The sequence below is a fragment of the Chiloscyllium punctatum genome, chromosome 8 (genome assembly GCF_047496795.1).
Source record: "Chiloscyllium punctatum isolate Juve2018m chromosome 8, sChiPun1.3, whole genome shotgun sequence".
NCBI lineage: Eukaryota > Metazoa > Chordata > Chondrichthyes > Orectolobiformes > Hemiscylliidae > Chiloscyllium > Chiloscyllium punctatum.
In genome coordinates, this window is record NC_092746.1 from 53,678,145 (window position 1) to 53,699,706 (window position 21,562).

The 21,562-nt window shown below is 39.7% G+C and overlaps 1 protein-coding gene across 2 annotated transcripts in view; it reads right to left on the reverse strand.

The window, feature by feature from the left end:
• LOC140480568 (band 4.1-like protein 4B) overlaps positions 1 to 21,562 on the reverse strand; it is a 380,420-nt gene that overhangs the window by 134,351 nt on the left and 224,507 nt on the right. The window contains exon 16 of one of the 2 annotated variants that reach the window (XM_072575572.1): positions 15,640 to 20,431. The exons of the other annotated variant lie outside the window; for it this stretch is intronic. Coding sequence (XP_072431673.1) covers positions 20,275 to 20,431 — 157 coding nt within the window. The 3' untranslated portion in view covers positions 15,640 to 20,274. Of the gene's footprint in view, positions 1 to 15,639; positions 20,432 to 21,562 lie in introns of those variants that run through there. 2 annotated transcript variants of the gene reach the window in all.

Here is a 21,562-nt window from a genome sequence, read left to right on the forward strand (position 1 = left end):
TCTCCAGTATAAAATAAATCTAAAGGTAAATGGGTAATTTTTGCTCTGATCAAGATTAGATGTAAGGGTTCTAACCTTGATTGAATTTCATGTTCAATCCCAGCTGTAAACTCCTTTGCTTCTCATAATAGTGTTCATCAGTAATGGAGAGACTGGTTTATCATTGACCATCGTTCTTCCACCACTGACTCCTTCCTCAACTACACTGCACAAGTAAGAATTGCTTTATAGGTGCCCTCCATTTGCTCAGATTCCTCAGGGGACTCTTGAATGCCACAAGAGGGGAAAACAGGCAGACCGTAATCATCATAGCTTTACCCATTAGGATCAAGGGTGGTCACAGTTCCCTCATGACTAAGTTGATTTTCCTAGCTTTGCTGCTTTAAAAAAATCCTTGAAATATGAAATTTATCTTAACTATGGTTACAAGCAAGGAAAGTTAAAAAGCACAACACAATTATTGAAAGCAAAAATGAGCTAGATTATAAAGATACATTGCTGGAGAAAATATTCAGCACCAAAACCTGTGAATTCACACCAATGTTTGCATCATAAATGCAAACTCAGGGCACAATTCCAGGCATTTGTCTTGTGGATTTGGCTCACTAATAGTGCAGTCTGTAAATTAGAAAATTAAGGCATCTCTCAGGATATCGCTGCAATATGAGTCTAAGCTAGAACTTGCACAATTCTCAGGATCTTAGTATTGAAAAATTGTAACTCTAAACATTCTTTGCATCTATCTTTTAAGTAAAGATCTAAAGCTTAGATTTCCAATAACATGACACTTTCATCAAAACATCTTCAGGTTTTTGCTTAATTACAACAATGAAAATGAGCTCTCCCAAGTGAGCCATGACGGTAAATGCCAAAATACCAACATCACAAGCCACTGATGGTACTTTAATGTCACAAGAAGTTTAGTATTCTTAATACTGTATAACAGACTAAGTAAATGGAGCAAATCATACCTGTCGCAAATCTCACGTGTTAAGTACATCAGCCACTAACAATCTTCCATCCCCTCCCACTGTGATCAACAATTAATGGCCACGAATAATAGGTTTATTTATATTCTCATTCTTCAAAGAGAATCGTGCCTTAATTCACAATCTGAACCACATACAGACTGGCATGGTATGCAATTGCTTGGTACATTATCCTCATCACTAGGTTTGACTGCATCCTGTAGCAACTAGAAGTCACGACCACATCCCATAACAACAGGTAGAGATTGACAGCAAATGGTAGATCTCAACCCTCTGTTTTCTCATTCTCGATGAAATGGGTGCTTTAAAGCTTTTGAAGAAGGCAACTATAGGAGGAGTTGCTGATTGACAAGAGATCCGATGTTACCTGTCAGCAAACAATAACATGAAAACCTCGTGGCACTGCTGCTAAGTGCAACATGCAAATCAGCTAGTTAGAAAATGAGAGATTAGAGTAGTTTCCTATCACTACCTTAGCTTTGTCCCAGGAAAAAAAGCAGAGGAAGAATAAGTCAGACATCTTACAACCAGACCTACTAACATTTCAAAGCATGATCCACAGTCTCTCATTCTTCCAGGCAACAAAGGTCCTTGTAGAATATAAAAAGGATGATTTTCCACAATAGTGTAATTCAAGTGGCTAAACAATGCTTCTTGGCGTTGGCAGCAGATCATCTGCAAAACTATACTGAGCTGCCAGGGCTCATGTGGTAATCAGGGATATAAAACCTCAACAGAGCCACAACAGAAACTGCATTTAGAGTGTTGCTAGGGACATGGATGTACTAAGATAATGTCTGTGCAGTCAGGTGAAAAATTCAGACTCTACCTGGGCTCTCAAAAGATACCAATAAGTGCTCCAGCCAGTGAAATACTAAAACTGCATTGTTAGATACTTTATTAAAGCCATTATTGACCTGAGTAACTCCATGACAGAAAATAGAAACATAGAAAATAGAAGTAGGAGCAGGCAATTTGCCCCGTTGAGCCTGCTCTGCCTTTCATTATGATCATAGATACTCACCCTCTCAGTAACCGGTTTCTGCTTTTCCTCCACACCCTTTGATCCCTTTTGACTCAAATACTACATTCAACTCCTTCTTCAAAGCATACAATGTTTTGGCTTGAAAAGTGTGGTGCTGGAAAAGCATAGCCAGTCAGGCAGCATCTGAGGAGCAAAAGAGTCAAGGTTTTGAGCATGAGCTCTTCGTCAGGAATGAGGGGGGGGGGGAAAGAGATAAATGGGAGAGGATGGGGCCAGAGGAGGAAGGTTTCTGGAAATGCGATAGGTAGATGAAAGTGGGGTGATAGGTCAGAGTGCAGGGTGGAGCGGATAGGTGGGAAGAAAGATGGACAGGTAGGACAGAGCTGAGTTGGAGGGTTGGATCTGGGATAAGATTGGGGAGGAGAAATGAGGAAACTGGTGAAATCAACATTGATCCTGTGAGGTTGGAGGGTCCCAAGGCAGAAGATGAGGCTTTTTTCCTCCAGGCATCACGTGGCTTGGAATTGGCAGTGGAGGCGGCCCAGGACTTGTATGTCCTTGGCTGAGTTGGGGGGGGGGGGGGGCGTAGTTGAACTGTTCGGCCACAGGGCAGGGAGGTTGTTTAGTGCATGTTTCCTAGAGATGTCATCAATTCTGGAGGCAGGCGCTGAGGAAGGAGTTGTGGCTGTGATTGTGGGTCTGTTTCAGGACCTGGCTGAAGATCCTTGGGACTCTCCAACCACATGGGATCAATGTCAATTTCACCAGTTTCCCCTCCTCCCAACTTATCCCAGAACCAACCCTCCAACTCAGTACAACCCTCTTGAACTGTCCTACCTGTCCATCTTCCTTCCCCCCATCTGCTCCACCCTCCACACCGACCTATCACTATCACCCTCCACCTTTATCTACATATCACATTCCCAGCTACCTTCCCCTCCAACCCCAAACCCCCTCACATTTATCTCTCAGCCCCCTTGGGCCACACCCTCATTCCTGATGAAGACCTTATACTTGAAACATTGACTCTCCTGTTCCTCGGATGCTACCTGACCGGCTGTGCTTTTCCAGCATAACACCTTTCGACTCTGATTTTCAGCATCTGCAGTCCTCACTTTTTCCAATGTTTTAGCCTTGACTTCTTGCTCTAGCAATGAGCTCCAAAGGTTTATCACCCTATTAAGAAATTTTTCATGTCAATCCTAAATGGTTTACCTTCGGTTCTGCACTCCCCTGCAATTGGGAACATATTTACTGCACCTGCCCTGTCTATTCCTGTTAGAATTTTATAGGTTTCCATATGATTCCCCTTCCCTCTCCTGAATTCCAGTGAACATAATCCTAAGCAATTCAACCTCTCCTCATATGTCAATCTTGCCATCCCCAGGAATCAGTTTGGGAAACCTTTGCTGCACTCCCTCTCTTACAAGCATATCCTCCCTCAGATAAGACGACTAAAATTGCACACAATGTGTCAGATGTGGTCTCATCAAGGCTCTGCATAATTGCAGCAAAACATCAGCTTCTCACTATGAAGGCCGACATACCATTTGCCTTTTTTAATGACTGCTGCACTTATTTGCTTACCTAATGGAGGAAACCTAGTTCCACATTCCCTTCTACGAATTTATTGCCATTCAGATAAGAGTCTGCCTTCCTGTTTTTGATACCAAAGTAGATAAGTTCACATGTTATCCACTCACTAAGCCTTGTCCAAATCCAGTGAAGTATTAAGATGATATGGGGGTACTGTACCTTTAACAGAGTTAATAGCAAGCAAAAACTACCTGACAGCACCAAGTGTTCTGAAAAAAGATACAATGTAACATGTGCTCCAGCTACTGGGGTAGCTAGTTTCCTGGAAAGGACAAAACAGATTCAAAATAGGGCAATTAGTTTAAATTATACCCTGAAAAATACCAAACTCCAATCCAGTTTGAATTTAGTATACTGATAATTCAAAAGCCAATGGCAGAATCCAATGCTTTGGGAGTATAAGACTGGGGAAAATTGTACAGTTGAGAGGAGACCTGCCAAGCCACCAGCATGTAAAGATTCTGTGAAAACATAGCTCTCTTTAACCAAGGACAAAAGTAAAGTTGAAATTGTAAGGGAATTAATTTTAGGTGTGTCAGAAAAACAGACAAGTGCAGTAGAGGTAGAAAAACTTAAATTACAATTGAGAAAAATGGAGCTAGAAGATAAACAAAGAGAGAAGAAAAAGAGAGACAGAGAAAGTTCTTAGCTGAGTGAAGAGAGAGAGAGAGAAGAAAGGGAGAGACAAAATGACAGAATTTGAACTTGAGAAATTGTGACTTAGTCAGCAAAGTCAAGTTAACAGCATGGAGATTAAAACAGAAGGTAGTGATATATCTAAATATGTCAAAACACTGCCACATTTCAATGAGAAAGATGTTGAAGGCTTCTTTATTTCATTTGAGAAATTGGTGAGGTAGATGGGGTGGTCCATGGATTTATGGGTAATGCTAGGTCAGACTAAACCAGTAGGCAGAACTAGTGAAGTATTTGCCATGCTGTCAGGTGACGGGTCAAGAGATTATGAAGAGGTTAAACAGGCTTATGAATTGGTACCAGAAGCATATAGACAGCGGTTCAGAAACACAAGGAATCTTGTCAGACTTACACAGAGTTCGAAAGAATTAAACATAGTCATTTTGATGGATGGGTGCGTGCTTTGAAAATAGATAGGAGAGTTGAGGCTCTATGAGAGATTGTTTTCTGCTGGAGGAGTTTAAAAACTCACTTCCAGAGATGGTAAGAATTCACGTGGAGGAACAGAAAGTTCAGGAAGTGACAAAGGCAGCAGAATTAGCAGATGAGTAATGTTGGTACATCAGACAGGCTTCTGGCCAGAATTTTGTCCTGTAAGGGATAGAAGTTGGGAGAAGGGGAAATCCTGCACTACGAAACCAAGAGTGGAGGGCACTGTTAAGAATTGACCACATGTTAAAGAAGCCCTAGAGGGTGAAAAGGAGGTGAAAGGCCTCAGGTGTTTTCACTCAAATGGAGTGGGACACAGAAAGTTACAGTGCCGGAGGTTTGAAAAGGGCACTGGGTAAAGGTTTTTCATTGCCAGAAGGTGGGACACAAAGTCACAGTGCTGGTCATTAAAGAAAGACACTGTGGGAAAAGTTGTGGTAAAAGAAGCTAAGCCAGTGGCATTAGTGAAGGTAGTAAAGGAGACCCCAAGAAGAGCCAAGGAGTTGCAGGAGAGTGCACAGCCTAAGCAACGGTTGGGTATGGAGGTAGTACCTGATCTCCATAAAGAATTTGCCTCTGTGGGTAAAGTTTACTTAAAAAGAACAGTGAGAGAAGGACAAGAAGTTATCATTTTGAGAGATACACGGCCTAACCAGTCGCTAATAGTAAGGGATGAGCGAATATGCACTCTTTCTGATCTGTTACCCGAGAGTGTGGTAATTTGTGGGATAGATGGACAGAAATTTGGCGTCGCCAATACAAGATCAAGTTGGGGTGCCAACGCAAGATTAGGGAAGTTACAGTGGGAGTGACTAAGTGTCAGTTCGAGGAATTCAGTTTGTTCTTGGGAATGATTTGGCAGGATCCAAGGTGGGAGTGACACCCTTTGTGGAGAAGCACAAGACAGACCAAGAAACTGAGGAGTTAAAACAGAAATATCATGGTATTTTCCCAGACTGTATGGTAACCAGATCCCACGATTATAAGTCACAGAATGAAGTGACAAGAGAAAGATGAAGGAGTTGAGCTTCAGTTAACAGATACCCTGTATGACATAATGGTGCAGGAAAAACCTGAACAGGCAGAGGAGAAATTGGCCAAAGCGCACCAGATTATGCTGCCTGTAGCATACAGACAGGTGGTGTTACGGGTAGCACATGAACTACCTGCAGGAGGTAACCTAGGGGTACAAAAGACTCAGGCTAAGGTACAAAAAACATTTTTATTGGCCTGGAATGCATAAGGATGTGGTTAACTTTTGCAGTACGTGTCATACATGCCAAATAGTAGGTAAGCCACAGGCAGTAATAAAACCAACACCTTTGTTGCCAATTTCCTCATTTGAAGAAACTTTCACGCAGGTTATAATTGATTGTGTAGGTCCCCTCCCGAGAACTAAAAGTGGGAATCAGTAGTTAACCTTAATGGATGTGTCTACCAGATTTCCAGAGGCAATTCCATTACGGAGTATCAAGACCAAAAGAGTAGTAGAGGGGTTAGTAGCTTTCTTCACACACTATGGATTACCCAGAGAGATTCAGTCTGACCAAGGGTCAAATTTTACTGCTAGGCTGTTTAAGGTTGTTATGGATAGCTTAGGTATATAGCACTTTAAATCCAGTGAATCCTCGGGAGCTTTAGAAAGGTGGCATCAGATATTGAAGACCATGTTGAGAGCATACTGTCAGGATTACCCGAATGATTAGGATAAAGGTATCCCATTTGTATTGTCTGCCATTAGAGATCCCAAATGAATCTACTCAGTTCACTCCCTTTGAGTTAATATTCAGTCATGAGTGAGAGGCCCTTTGAAATTAGTTAAAGAAAAATTGACAGGACCAATGTTGGTCACACTTAGATTATGTATCAGAGGTGAGGGAGAGATTAAATCGAGTAGGTGAGTTAGCTAAAAAGCATCTGAAGCAGGTGGCAGATAAAAGCTCTGAGACCTGGACATTTTCCTGAGGGAATGACGTGGTTAGTCCCATTACCAGTGATAGGAGATCCCCTCAATGCCAGGTTTAATGGTCCCTATCAAATTGAGAAAAAGTTGAGTCAGGTGAACTATCTAGTAAAAATGCCAGATAGAAAAAAAAGGTATTGAGTATGTCATGTGAACATGTTGAAACCGTATCATACTAGAGAGAAAGAACTGGAGAAACAGGTGTTAGTTATTGTCCCGCAGGGTGTGGAATCAAATTCATATGATATGGATTTTGATGTGCCTCAAAGCAAATTAAAAACTGAAGAAATATTTGAGGAATAGGATAGGGTAGTAAGCTATCTGTCTCAGGAGCATAGAATGGAGTTGAAAGATTTGTTACTGCAGTATAAGAACATATGAAAGAATCAGATGGGGAGGACTAATGCTATTGTACACGAAGTAGATGTAGGGAATACTGTTCTGATAAAACAACCCCCCATTCGCTTAATCCTTTCAAAACCAGACAGATCCAGATGGAGGTGGAGGCCATGCTCAATGAGGACATCATCGAACCAAGCCAGAGCGAGTGGCGTTCACGGATTACCTTAGTTCCCAAACAGGACGGGACTTGACGGCTCTACGTAGATTATTGGAAGGTCAATGCCATTATAAAATCGGACTCTTATCCAATTCCTAATTTGGACTACTGTACTGAGAAAGTTGGATAAGCCAGTTACATCACGAAGTTGGACTTAAACGTGTGGTTACTGGCAGGTACCTTTATCAGAGTCAAAATAATGTTTTGCATTTGTAACCCCAAATGGGCTATATCAGTTTAAAGTAATGCCGTTTGGAATGAAGAACACACCTGCCACATTTCAAAGACTTATGAACTGAGTTGTCGCTGGGCTAACGAACATCTAATTGGATGATGTAGTGATCTTTAGTAAGTCCTTTGAACGACTACGAGAAGTAGAACTCGTGATAGACTTAAATAAGATGGAATTCGCGAAACCAGAGATAACGTTCTTGGGACATAACATCGGTCATGGAAGGTTGCTCCCATGGAATGCAAAGACAAAGGACATAGAGGAATTTCCATGACCAACCTTGTGAAAGAGGTGCTTCGATTCTTAGGACTCAGTGGGTTTGTTCCAAACTTCAACAGTGTAATGGCACCGTTAACTGATTTGCTGAAGTAGAACACAAGGTTTCGGTGGACGGAACAATGCCAGCAGCATTCAACCATTTGAAATCAATATTGACCATCAAACCAGTTTTAGCTATACCACACCTTCCAAAACATTTTAAAGTCGCCAACGATGCTAGTGGTATTGGAGTTGGAGCTGTACTCCCAGCAGAAGGTAAGGATGGGTTTGAACTGCCAGTTGGTTACTTTTCGAAGAAGATCAACACCCACCAGAGGAAATACTCCACAATCAAAAGGGAACTACTGAGTTTGGTACTGGCTTAGTGGGTGGCACAGTGGCACAGTGGTTAGCACTGCTACCTCACAGCGCCAGAGACCCGGGTTCAATTCCCGCCTCAGGCGACTGACTGTGTGGAGTTTGCACATTCTCCCCGTGTCTGCGTGGGTTTCCTCCGGGTGCTCCGGTTTCCTCCCACAGTCCAAAGATGTGCAGGGCAGGTGAATTGGCCATGTTAAATTGTCCGTAGTGTTAGGTAAGGGGCAGATGTAGGGGTATGGGTGGGTTGCGCTTTGGCGGGGTAGTGTGGACTTGTTGGGCCGAAGGGCCTGTTTCCACACTGTAAGTAATCTAATGTGCATGTCATGAGCAACGTGTCAGAGATGGTTATGTACAAGGATCACAATCCGCTTACACTTTTAGAACACATTAAAGACAAGAATATGAAACTATTTCATTGCAGTCTTATGTTACAGACTTTTAGTGTAAAAATTATACATGTTGCGGGTCGTAAGAATGAAATCGTGGATGAGTTATCACGAATTTAACTCTTAGTGTTTAGATGAGATTGTATTTATTTAATGTTTTACATATATATGTATGTAGGTATATGGGAAGTAGTTAAGGTGAACTTCTATTAAAATTATCTGCATGTTAGGGTAATGTGTTAACAAAAAATAAAAAAATGAAGCTATTTTTCATTATGATGGCTCATTTCTTCTTAAGAAGGGAGGGGTAATAAAGATGTGGGTATACTTTAAGAGAGTTAAAACTACCTGACACCACCAAGTGTTCTGAAAAAAGATACAATGTAACATGTGCTCCAGCTACTGGGGTAGCTCGTTTCCTGGAAACAACAAAACAGATTCAATTTAGGCCAATTAGTTTAAATTATGCCCCGAAAAATACCAAATTCTAATCCAGTTTGAATTAAGTATATTGACAATGTTAAAAGCCAATGACACAATCCGATGCTTTGGGAGTATAAGACTGGGGCAAATATTTCAATTCCATCTCAAACATCAAAAACTGTAAGTACAACAAACTTTTCCCTCACCACCAGACGCCTGGAGGAAGAACGCCTCATCTTCCGCCTCGGAACACTTCAACCCCAGGGCATCAATGTGGACTTCAACAGCTTCCTCATTTCCCCTTCCCCCACCTCATCCTAGTTTCAAACTTCCAGCTCAGTTACTGTCTCCTTGACTTGTCCGACCTGCCTATCTTCTTTTCCACCTATCCACTCCACCCTCTCCTCCTTGACCTATCACCTTCATCTCCTCCCCCACTCACCCATTGTACTCTATGCTACTCTCTCCCCACCCCCACCTTCCTCTAGCTTATCTCTCCATGCTTCAGGCTCACTGCCTTTATTCCTGATGAAGGGCTTTTGCCCGAAACGTTGATTTCGCTGCTCGTTGGATGCTGCCTGAACTGCTGTGCTCTTCCAGCACCACTAATCCAGTATTTGGTTTTCAGCATCTGCAGTCATTGTTTTTACCAAAATTGTACAGTTGAGAGGAGGCCTGCCAAGCCACCAGCATGTAAAGATTCTGTGAAAACATAGCTCTCTTAAAAAGGTACCTTTATTGATCAGTAACCTGTAAAGCAGAATCCCCAAGAAGAAGAAAAAATGAGAGGAATACAGAGAAAACTAAAAGCTGCCTGGTTTTGAGATAAAAAGTTTTGTTTCGGAAATCGTAATTGGGAGTTTTATCGGACTAGTATTATAGAAGAGTAAAGTAAAAGATAGGTTAGAAGAAGGAGTTGTAAATAGTTGTTAGTTAATTATTCTCTGTTATACCTTAAGAAATAAAGTTGTTAATTTTTATTTTAAATAGTCCTTGGCCTCTTGGATTTCGAAAGATTACTGCACAGGATAAATCTTTTCTGTGTTGCTGATTTACAGTAAGCAGGAGAGTTTACCCAGTGTTGTAACAAGCATGTCTGCATTTTCCTCACAGCCCACCCTTCCACCTGGCTTTGTGTGCTCTGCGCTCCACAGGCAGTTGACAGAAACGTGCACAGAGACAAATATTAACTGCTGCTGCAGGACAATCAAACAGAAGAACCAACTCTGGAACATCTAAAACTTGTTGGTTTTTTTCATTACAAAATGCCTACAACCAAGTGCTTTAGACCAGCATATTTCATTGTCCAGGACCATATTGTAAGGGATCCACTGAAGCCTGGGGCAACCGCCATAAATAATCAATATAGAAAGGCCAGCCTAAGGTTTGCCTGCTACAGTAAACTACGACACTGGAAACTAAGCAGAGGCCCTGAGGTTTATGTTGACATGGAATTTATCTTGTAAATATCACATATATTATTATTTCATTCAGTGCAACATGCAATATAGAAAAAAATAATCTTGTTGTACTCTCTTGTAACTTCCAATTTGAAATGCTTTGGAATGTACAAGTCTCATGATAAAGTATATTTTCAGAAAGAAATACACATTGTTAGATATTTTATTACAGCTCTCACCTATTGTGAATAGGAACATTGGCAGTCCGTTTTTTGGCCAGCTCCAGAAAAGAATCTAAAACGATTTTGACAGCAAACAAATGATACTTATTTTTTTTTTAAAACTGCCAAACATCTGGTTTTCCACCATAAACAGTGCACTAAGCAGGTGAAAGAGCCCACAAAATGTACATAGGAGATGGACAAACTGTAGCAGGCTCAAATCATGGGCTCCAGCATACCCCCAGGGCACACCAACAATTAGCGACCCTATTTTGCAATGCACTCTGGAACATGCAGTACCTTCACAGAAATCCATCGCAGTGCCCCACACACTGTCGGCCCTCAGTGCAGTTTTGCGTTTCTGCTATCATTATACAGTAATAGAGGTGACTGTCCTTTTCAGACTCCAAGCATTTGGTCCTATGATACAGATAACTTGCGTCTCTGGGCATCACTGATTCCATTTGGTCTCATTTGGCCTGCTTTACTGCAGACTGTTGGCCAGGTAAGAGTGGTGCTTGATAATAGTAACATGGCAAATATGTGCTCAAGTTGATGTCTCTTGGAAGAACAGCACTACCCTGTAGAATGCCTCTAGGCAGAAAAGAGACAATGGCTCTGTTGACGAAATAGGATTTTATATGACATGAGGCTGTTATGGAGATACAATAGCCAGATGCTTCCCAAAATCCTCAGCTGGCACCTGGGATGAGTACTGGATCAGGTTCAAAGGTCCAACTACCACACATTAGCACCAAGAGTAATTATACTGGTAAAGCTGCTTGGTAAAGATGTAATTACAATGGGTAAATAAACAATAATTCAGAGGAACGAAAGTTGATCCATACAGTCATTGTATTTGCTAAATTGTATATGTAGCTTTGATAAAATGAATGGGAACTCTGCTGACTGATACAACCGAAGTGACTAGCTTACAATAAACTGATAGTAGTATCTATTAGGTGGGGAGATGATGTGGATATCACTGTATATGGGGAAGTCAAGATAAAGCATTTCACGAGACTGGTTTCTCTCCTCTATATTGGGGAAAGATGATGACATCTTGGTAATATCACTAGGAAAAAATCCAGAGGTACAAGTGAATGCTGAAAGTGCTTCCTATCCACCATGGCAAGGTAACTAGTAGAATCTAATTTTAATTAACAAATCTGGAATTGAAAGCTAGTCTCAGCAATTATAACCATGAAGTTTGCATTAATTGTCATAAAAACTCCATTTGTTTCATGGCAGCTCTTTAGGCAAGGAAGTCTGCTATCCTTTTTGGATCTGGCCTACGTGTGACTTTAGACCTAAATGTGCTTGACTCTTAAGTGCCTTTTCCACTCAGTTTAAAGGGGCACTTAGGGAAGGGCAACAAATTCCAGCCCTTAAACCCAATAACAAATAACAAGGAAGTACATGGCATTTTCTGACTGCTATGTACCTTCTCCCGTCAACTTTGACACAGGGAGAATGTTATCAGGTTCTTTGCTGACTCAACATCACAAAACACACAAGACTAATCCAAGCACGTGAAGAAACACCTCAATGTCAAAACTGCATACTCCATTAAATACTGTGACCAACAGGATAATAAAGGCCCAGGGAAAGGTTACATGTGACATCAGTTGGAGTCAAGACTGCAGTCTCAATTTCCTCTTGCTAGAGTTACTGTCTACCTGCGGGAAATGCATTAGCTAATTTATCCCCAGCAAGTTCTTATAAACAGCATGTGCAAACACTCTGCATTAATCTGTTTTGTGATGCTGATCGAGGAATAAATCTTAGTCAGGACACCTCACAGCATCAGAGACTCAGGTTTGATTCCACCTTCCGGCGACTGTCCGTATTGAGTTTGCATATTCTCCCCTTGTCTGCGTGGGTTTCGTCTGGGTGCTCCAGTTTCCTCCCATAGCCCAAAAACGTGCAAGTTTGGTGGATTGGCCATGCTAAATCACTCAGTATCCAGGGTTGTGCGGGTTAGGTGGATTTGCCATGGGAAGTGCAGGTTAACAGGGATGGGGTGTCTGGGTGGGATGCTTTTCAGTGTCGGTGTGGACTCAATGGGTGAATGGCCCGCTTCCACACTATAGGGATACTATAACTCCCCTGCGTTTCTTCAAAATAGTGCAATGCACTCTTTATGCCCACCTAAACAGGCAGATGGTGCCTTGTTTTAAAGGGTATTCCAAAATACATGGCCTCTAATCAATGCAAAACTCTCTTTGCTTTGCAGTGGAATGTGAATCGTGATATTTTTGTGCTCAAGTCTTGCAGCAGAACTCAAAACTTGTGACTCAGATCAAGAGTGCTACCAATCAAGCCACAGTTGACAATCTTATCAAACAACGAATTTGCTTTATGCATAATGTGCACAATGCATTGTTGCCAACACCTCCAATGACTAGTTGGTGTGTTGTTATTACACTTTATTTCAGAACAACTGTGAACTTTAAAGCCACTGGCAGGTTAGCACAGAAGGTGGAGCTGTGTTGATGAATTTATAAAACCATCATCTTATTGATGATTTCTGTTGTGAAACTTAAGCTTAGCAAGCACTATTGTAGAACTCTTTTTGGAAAAAAAGATTGTATCTCAATTTAAATCTGAGATTATAGATGTACTATAGTTAAGGGTAATAAAGAATATAGAGCAAAGGCAAACAGCAAGATTTAGGATACAAATCTCAATGAATGGAGGAACAAGTTTGAGGACTGAATGACCGACTCCAATTCCTAGCTAACTGAAGGTAGTAACTTGTGTTAATAAAGAGAGGCACAGTTGTTGCCATATGCTGCCTCCCTTCCTACAAAAATAATTCAGACAGGTATTTATAAAGAAAAGGTAGTCATGCACTCTTTGGAATTGGATGGGAGTCCTAGAGAAAAGAAGAAAATCATAGAATCACACTGTACAGCCCACCAAGTCTGTGCTGACAAAAACTAATCTAAATCTACATTAAAATGGCCTATTTATTTCTACCTAACTGAAAGCAGTTGCTTATATGCAATGTGGATCATAAAGCAAGTGTAAGCAATGAAATTAAGGCATAAAGAAAAATTCAAAGCTGATGAGAAATAATTGCTGTGAATCCTTTAAATGACATGACACTCCTTTTAAATAAGGTCCCAGTAATACTGAAAGGATTGTTCTAAAAGGACATAATGGGTACTGAGCAAAATGGGAGATTGTAATATGGGGGACATCTCTTATCTATCTGAAGACATGGAAAATATGGGCAGAAATCTAACATTAAAAGGATGCACCCTCTATTTACTAATAAGTAAATGGCATACTTCATGAATTCTGTGCACGTTCAAACTTGACAAAAATTAAATATTTTTTCACTTGCCATATTTGAAATTGAATAAAGAGAGAGGATGAAATAGCTTTTGCTATATATAATGTTCAGTTCTGATTAACAGTCACCAGAATCAAAATGTTAATTCTCTTTTCTTCCCACAAATGTAGACAGACCTGCTGAGGTTCTCCAGCAATTTGTGTTTTTGTTTCAGATCTCCAGCATCCACATTTCTTTGTCGTATTGTATAATGTCCATCTTAACCTAACTGTTGTGACACAAAAATCAAGTCCAATGGAGATGCTTAATCCTTTCCAACTCCAAAAACAAATTGATTGAATTTCTAGTGTTCACTTCCAGGTACTTGGTCCACTTGTACCAGTAATGAAGCTTACCAGCAAGAATCTTCACAGATTGGGACCCTGGCCTAACTTCAGTGCCAAATTTGATGTTTAAAATTTAAAATTTGTGTAAAATACTGTAGTATCAATGGGAATGGCAGTAGTTAAGATTTTAATGCAGTAGTCTTCTATATAATTATTTTCAGTAATAAGAATTTCCTAACACTTCTGATGTTTGGAGAAGCTTAATTGATTCTTACAACATGACAATTTAGAAGATAGTTCTTGGAATTTTGAGATGATGAGAATTATCATTGAGCTTCTTTCATTATGCATAGATCAAATTAATGTGAAACATGAATGCTGTGAACAAGTTTTAGATGTCCAATAACTCAAGCCTGCATGAAAGGACACATTTTCTTAATTTTTTTTTCCTATTCACTTAAATTCCATACTTCATAAGTTCCAGAAGTTTTAAATATCTGTGCACTTAACTTGATGCCATTTTGGTGCTGTGTTTTCCTGCACCAGAGTGGCACTGCATAGGCAATAGTTATTGACCTTTGGTTTAAATATTTCAGAATGAATATGGCATTGAAATATTCCTCCGTCGTTAAAACTGAATAACTAATCAACCCTTTTGCTCACTTTTAGTTATACCACCCTCATGGTTCCTATTTTCTCCTACTCTGATGATGACAAGTTATCAATGTTGCTGTTTTTGGAAGCCAGTCTACTCTGACAATAGGGAAGAGTTTGATTTCAGACAGCCAGTACTTTTCTTGACTTGCTGTTGAGAGACACCAGAGGTCAAAATACACAGATGTATTTGAAGACTAAAGAAAAAATTTAAAATCACATCAAGGCAAAGCCACCATCGACTGCCTTACGCTTCCACAGGAACCTGATCCAGTTGGCTCTTCCATGGCTAGAATTTCTAAGTAATAGGGCAGTCTAAGAACATTAACTCATATGCCATAATCTTAATATAAGCAAGTTGAATGGAATTTTTTTATTCCACAGATAAAGAGGGAAGACACAAATTAGCGGATTGTCAGCTTTCGGTGGGGGGGGGGGGGAGTGGGGTGGGGTGATGGGAAAGAGGTGGAATGTCGTGGCAGTGCTGATATATGCAAAGCCAGGGTAAGATATGAAGAACTAGAGAAGCAAATGTTTTGATTCGCATTAGTGATGCTGTTCGAAAAGAAATTGCTAGCTATTCACTGCCTAATGGTTAATTTTATGCAATACAGAATGAGAACGGCTTGTGGGAACGATAATGGAGAACAAAAGAACACCAGCATGGAGGTCTGTTTTACACTCAAATGACATATTGCTTGTGTGTTTTAGTGATGTAAATGTTAAACAATTTATCTCCAGTTTTGGATGAGCGCCTGAAATTTTCAGATAGCTTTGATCACACTGAGATTTTCAACTGCACACTTCAACACTGTCTCTTTATCATAATTCGTCATGTATTTTAATTGCCAGACATACACATACATTTTCTTGCTCTCTTTTGTCTAGGTTCACAATTGTACGACGTTTGTATCTTATACAGTAAACCCCTCCAACATTTTATACAGGAATCAATTGAAGAACCTTTGCAACAGACACATAGTTATCAGTGACTCACTAACATACACACTCAGCAGAAACACATCTTAAAATGCCCAGAGGTCATCTTCACAGCAATACCTATGATACTTGTACCTAGTACATTCTATAAACTGCAGTTTAATGCAGTAAGGTAGTGTTTATGATAAGAGTACCACAGTACACTTATTTTGATGAAACTGACCAAAGGTTGATAATTTGAATTTAGAAAGAATGTTCCATACAGGAGGTAAACTGCAAGTATAAAAATGGCTAGATCTACTTCCTTTCCAACTTTAGTACTTACCTTACTAAAGGAAGTAAAGTCAACTATATTGGGAAGGAGAAGACAGGTAATTACATAAGAATCAATATAATTTCAGTCGGCTAATTAGCTGAGAATTCCAATGAATACTAAGTTCTGAAATAAATTTGGAACGTACAGGACAACAATAGATACTTCTATGCTGATCCACAACTTTTGTTACATCTACTTAATACCCACTGCTTCAGGACCTTGTTTCCTTAATCTTAATCTTACATAGCAAGACATTCACTAGACCTGTAAGAAAGAGCAAGTTAGAAATGTTGGCCACTCAAAACACAAGGTAATCTTGCTGTAAAGAAAGTAAGTTGTTTTACTTTATCCTGCATGTGAATTTTACTGTTTTTTGTATATACTACATATTGACTAACAGAACAAATTGCTCTTTTTGTCTTACTGTCCCAGTTCAAAGCACTAGAATGTAAAGGCTTGACAATGACGTAGCCTTTAGGAATATCACTAATTTAAATTGTTTACCAAATGATCATCATGTAGCACAAGACTGCTTGCAAGAATGGAAGGGAAGAAAATTTAATTTAAAATTTTAGAGAAATGCTGTTTTTAAAGAAAAGATATAGCAACAAGTGCTCAGCATAGTTTGTATGAAATTTTCCTTCAAATTAGTATAAACACTCACATGCAAAAATTAAAAAGCTTGCAAAATGCATCCTTCTGAAAGAAGGACAGGTCTTCTTTTGTCTGTTACAATAAAATCACTTTGTATTTTTAATTACCATGCTCTTAGACAATTCAGTGAAGCACGCATAGAATCCTTACAGTATGGAAGCAAGCCCTTCGGCCTAACAAGTCCACACCAACCCTCCAATGAGTAACTCACCCAGAACTATTCCCCCTACCCTATATTTACCCCTGATTAATGCATCTAACCTACACATTCCTGAGCACTATGGGCAATTTAGCACAGCCAGTTCACCTAATCTGCACATCTTTGGACTGTGGGAGGAAACCTGACCACCTGGAGGAAATCCACACAGAAACTGGGAGAATGTCCAAACGCCACACAGACAGTCGAACCCAGGTCCCTGGTTGTGTGAGGCAGCACTGCTAACCACTGAGCCACCGTGCCACCCCCAAAGCAATGACAAATGTATACCCTGCAAATGTAAACCTATGACTTGCAAAGTCCAACGATGCACCTGGTGACCAAGTTGATAGATGAAGGAAGAGCTGTTGATGTCATATACATGGACTCTACCAAGGTATTTGATAAGGTTCCCCATGGTAGACTAATGGAGAAAGTGAAGTCATATGGAGTGCAGGTTGTTCTAGCTAGGTGAATAAAGAACTGGTTGAGCAGCAAGAGACAGAGTAGTAGTTTAAAAGAGTTTCTCAAAAGGTGTTCCACAGGGGTCAGTGTAGGGGCCACTGTTGTTTGTAATATACATAAATGATCTGGAAAAGGGCACTGTTGGTATGATCAGCAAATTTGCAGATGACACGAAAATTGGTGGAGTAGCAGAAAGCGTAAGGGACTGTCAAAGAATACAGGAGGATATTGATAGACTGGAGAGTTGGGCGGAAAAGTGGCAGATGGATTTCAATGCAGACAAATGTGAGGTGATGCATTTCGGCAAAACTAATTCTAGAGCGAATTATACTATGAATGGAAGAACCTTGGGAAAAGTTGATGGGCAGAGAGATCTGGGAGTGCAGGCCCATTGTACCCCTGTAGGTGGCTGCACAGGTGGATACAGTGGTCAAGAAGGCATATAGTATGCTTGCCTTCATTGGACAGGGTATTGAGTATAAGAGCTGGCAAGTCATGTTAACATTGTACAAGATATTGGTTCGGCCACTTTTAGAATACTGCGTACAGTTCTGATCGCCACATTACCAAAAGGATGTAGATGCTTTGGAGAGGGTGCAGAAAAGGTTTACAAGGCTGTTGCCTGGTATGGAAGGTGCTAGCTATGAAAAAAGGTTGAGTAGGTTAGGTTTATTTTCATTAGAAAAAAGGAGATTGAGAGGGGACTTGATTGAGGTTTATAAAATCATGAAGGGTATAGACAGGGCAGATAGAGACAAGCTTTTTTCCACGTTGAAGGATTCAATAACGAGAGGTCACACTTTCAAGGTGAGAGATGGAAAGTTTAAGGGGGATACACGCAGCAAGTACTTCACACAGAGGGTGGTGGGCGTTTGGAACGCATTACCAGCAGAGGTGGTAGGGGCAGGCACAGTAGATTAATTTAAGATGCGGCTGGATAAATGCATGAGTAGGTGGGGAGTAGAGGGATACAGATGCTTAGGAATTGACCGACAGGTTTAGACAGTACATTTGGACTGGCTCAGGCTTGGAGGGCCGAAGGTCCTGTTCCTGGGCTGTAAATTTTCTTTGTTCTTTGGTCAGTGTAGAGAGTGAACCCACTACCTTGGCGTTATTAGCACCACAATTTAAACATCTCAGGTAACTGACCAACACAGCTTATCTGATTTTGCTCTTTCAGCAATTCCTTTTTATTTCAGTAAGTATAAAGATAGCTGATAACATTAATGAACTAGGTACTTATGGGAATACAAATGCCAAATGGCTCTGCAATTCAATGTTCTACTTGATTGCAACAAAATGAACAGGATATTTTGTTACCAAATTTTTTTCTTGTTTCATCAAGTGTGTATCCAGCAACAGATTCACCTCAAAATGATTAAAAATATAATTCAGTGCTTATTTATTCTGAGAATGAACCAAAAGATGATTGAATCAGGCACAAGATTAGTAGGAGATTTCACTCAGCAGTTTTAGCTTAAGAACCTTGTTCTGGATCTCTAAAGCATTGTGTGATTGTATACTAATATCCAGGTTCACACTCTTAATTCTCCATAGTCAGTTCCAAATCCCCAATGATCCAATAAAACACATTAGAATTGTGGATTTCCTTACATAAATAATTTCTTTTTTCCTTTCGTTAGTATGGTCCCTTTACTATTTTCTCTTCCTGAACATGGTGACTCATGATACAATAGTTTGCAGAAGCTAACAGCTGAGCAGCTGCATACATGATTATTCTTCACGTCAGTCAGGACAGCATATATCAACAGGAAACAATCCTCTTAACTCAGTCCTCACCTGTACTTTTACCAAAGGTCAGTGTATAACGAGCATGAATTGGCATTGCTCAGGAGTGGGGTGTGGGTGGGGTTAGGCATTGAGCCTCATGAGAATACCTTGATCTCTCTTAGACTGAGATCAGTTTACTCAACATAGGTGGTATTTGGAACCTTCTTGTCTGTTACCACTACTAAGATACATTTGCTCTTGTAATCATCACTTTGCCAGAAAAGATATTTTTTATATCTTAAGTCATTCTGATTCTTCTCATGCTCTCCTTCTGCCAAATAGTGGCATAACAATACTGGTAGTGAGCTGAATTGCAAATTCCTCCCATCAGACATCCTTACAGGAATGTAGTAGATGACACAGCAAGAGCTCAGAAGAGGAGTGGAAAATAAGATGGATTAAATGTTTAAGAAACTTTCTAAAAACATTTTGACTTATGGACACATCCTTATTTCAGTATTAATCTGAACAAACTGAATAATTTCTCTAAATAAAATAGCAAGTCACAGTTCACACCATTTTATCAAGGTTTTGGCTTTCTGATTTACTTATTTACAGAAGTGCGAAAGCAAGACATATTCAAGTCTCAATGTGCATTTTTAAATAAAAGTCTCTAGACAAAGCAGAACACTTGAAAATTACATTTGGATACTCTAAGCACTATTTTGTAGAATGATTTGAATTCAGTGAAACTCCTTGCATCATTATAACATTTACACAAAGTGTAAGCGCTCATCACTGCAACAGTATCTCAACTTTTGGTAAATACTTGTCTTGCTCAAATGTCTTTTCCTAACAGAAGATCTGCCATTGCTCCATTGCAAATATCAAAACATTGACCCTGTATGATGCATATGTATAAAAGAAAATTCAACAAACCTAAGTTTGTTTTGCAAATGGTTCACAGATATATTGAAAAAATTGTGATGTAATTGGCATCTTTAAAGCATGAAGAGATGGCTAGAGAAAAGTGTACACAGTTTTTATAAAAAATGCAGTTTCCCAGATTATTTTACCCCCACTAATAGTTTTTCTTCACGAGTCAACCTGGATTGCAACTTGAATTGAAAGGGGTTTAAAATCACAGGAAAGAATGAACATTTTCCCATTCTTTTCAAAGTGTGGTCATGAGTTTATCTTGGTCAACACTATGTTTCCTGCCTCCCATGTTCTTCATATTTTGCTCTTGAACATATCTTGCGTTTCTGCCATTTCCTTCCTGCGATGGTGTCCGGTTGTAATATTTGTGCCTGTCATCATGGGGCGGTGGCCTGTACCGTGTGCACAGCGAGCAGTTAGTGAGATGAGACTTTACATAACACATGGATATTAAGTCATGGTTACTGAACAAAAGTAAACGGCATGCATGGTAGGGTTGAAGGGAGAACAGGGATAAAGGGGGAAAGAGTGAAAAATGTAGAAGACAGAATTACATATATTGGGAAATGATGGTTAAACATATCTTCTACTGTTTCAACAAAACGAGCGATACGGTCATCATTGCTAATAAATCAGTCCAAATGAAAGTAGCAAGGCGTAAGATTGCAATGTCATGCACTGAAGAATTTGTAGAATGGAGTTATTGTAATGCTCTACAAACTAACTTTCCAGCACATGCAGGGGCATGCAGAATTCCTTCCCAAAGGCTTGACATGCTGATAAATTCCACACATACTGCTTTCTTTGAACACAATACATTTTTATTCTTTAAAACCTGATAAATTATTCATAAGGCTACAATATAGTTGCTGTGTCATATCTCTTCTCTTTGGTATAGCTTTACAAACTTTAAGGTCAAGAGTTGAAAAGTGATTTATGATAGAAAAATGTTTGGTTAAAGGTCAAACTTACAAATTCAACAAGTAATGCTAGTGACACTAACAAATACACATACAATTGAGCCATTAGGAAGGATGGTTTTAAAATTAAATGAAAGTATACTACCACATATTTCCCTCCACCAGACAATTTCCAGTAACAGATCATAGAAACTGAAATCACCCTCCACCTTGTGATTGTGAATAGAAGTACAGCAGAGGTGGTCTTCAGCAAACAGAATACCAGAAATGTTTTTTTTAAAAACGAAAGGAACATCCTTAAGTAAAATAAATTGATCAAGAGAAGAAAGTAATCAATCAACAAATCATAATCAACAATAAAAAGGAAAGGCTTGGTTTATTAATGTTAAACTGGCATTTTAATTCATTCATTATAGCTGTTCTTTGGTGTGCAATATATTTAGCACTGATAGCATGGAAGGACTGATGATTCAATAAGTATTCTTAATTAATTCAATCCAATGAGACATTAAATACAACTTGAACTTTTCTCCCACCTATCACTTCAGAAAACTGTCATGTTTAAACATCAGTTCACATTATTTCAAATGATTCTGATACATT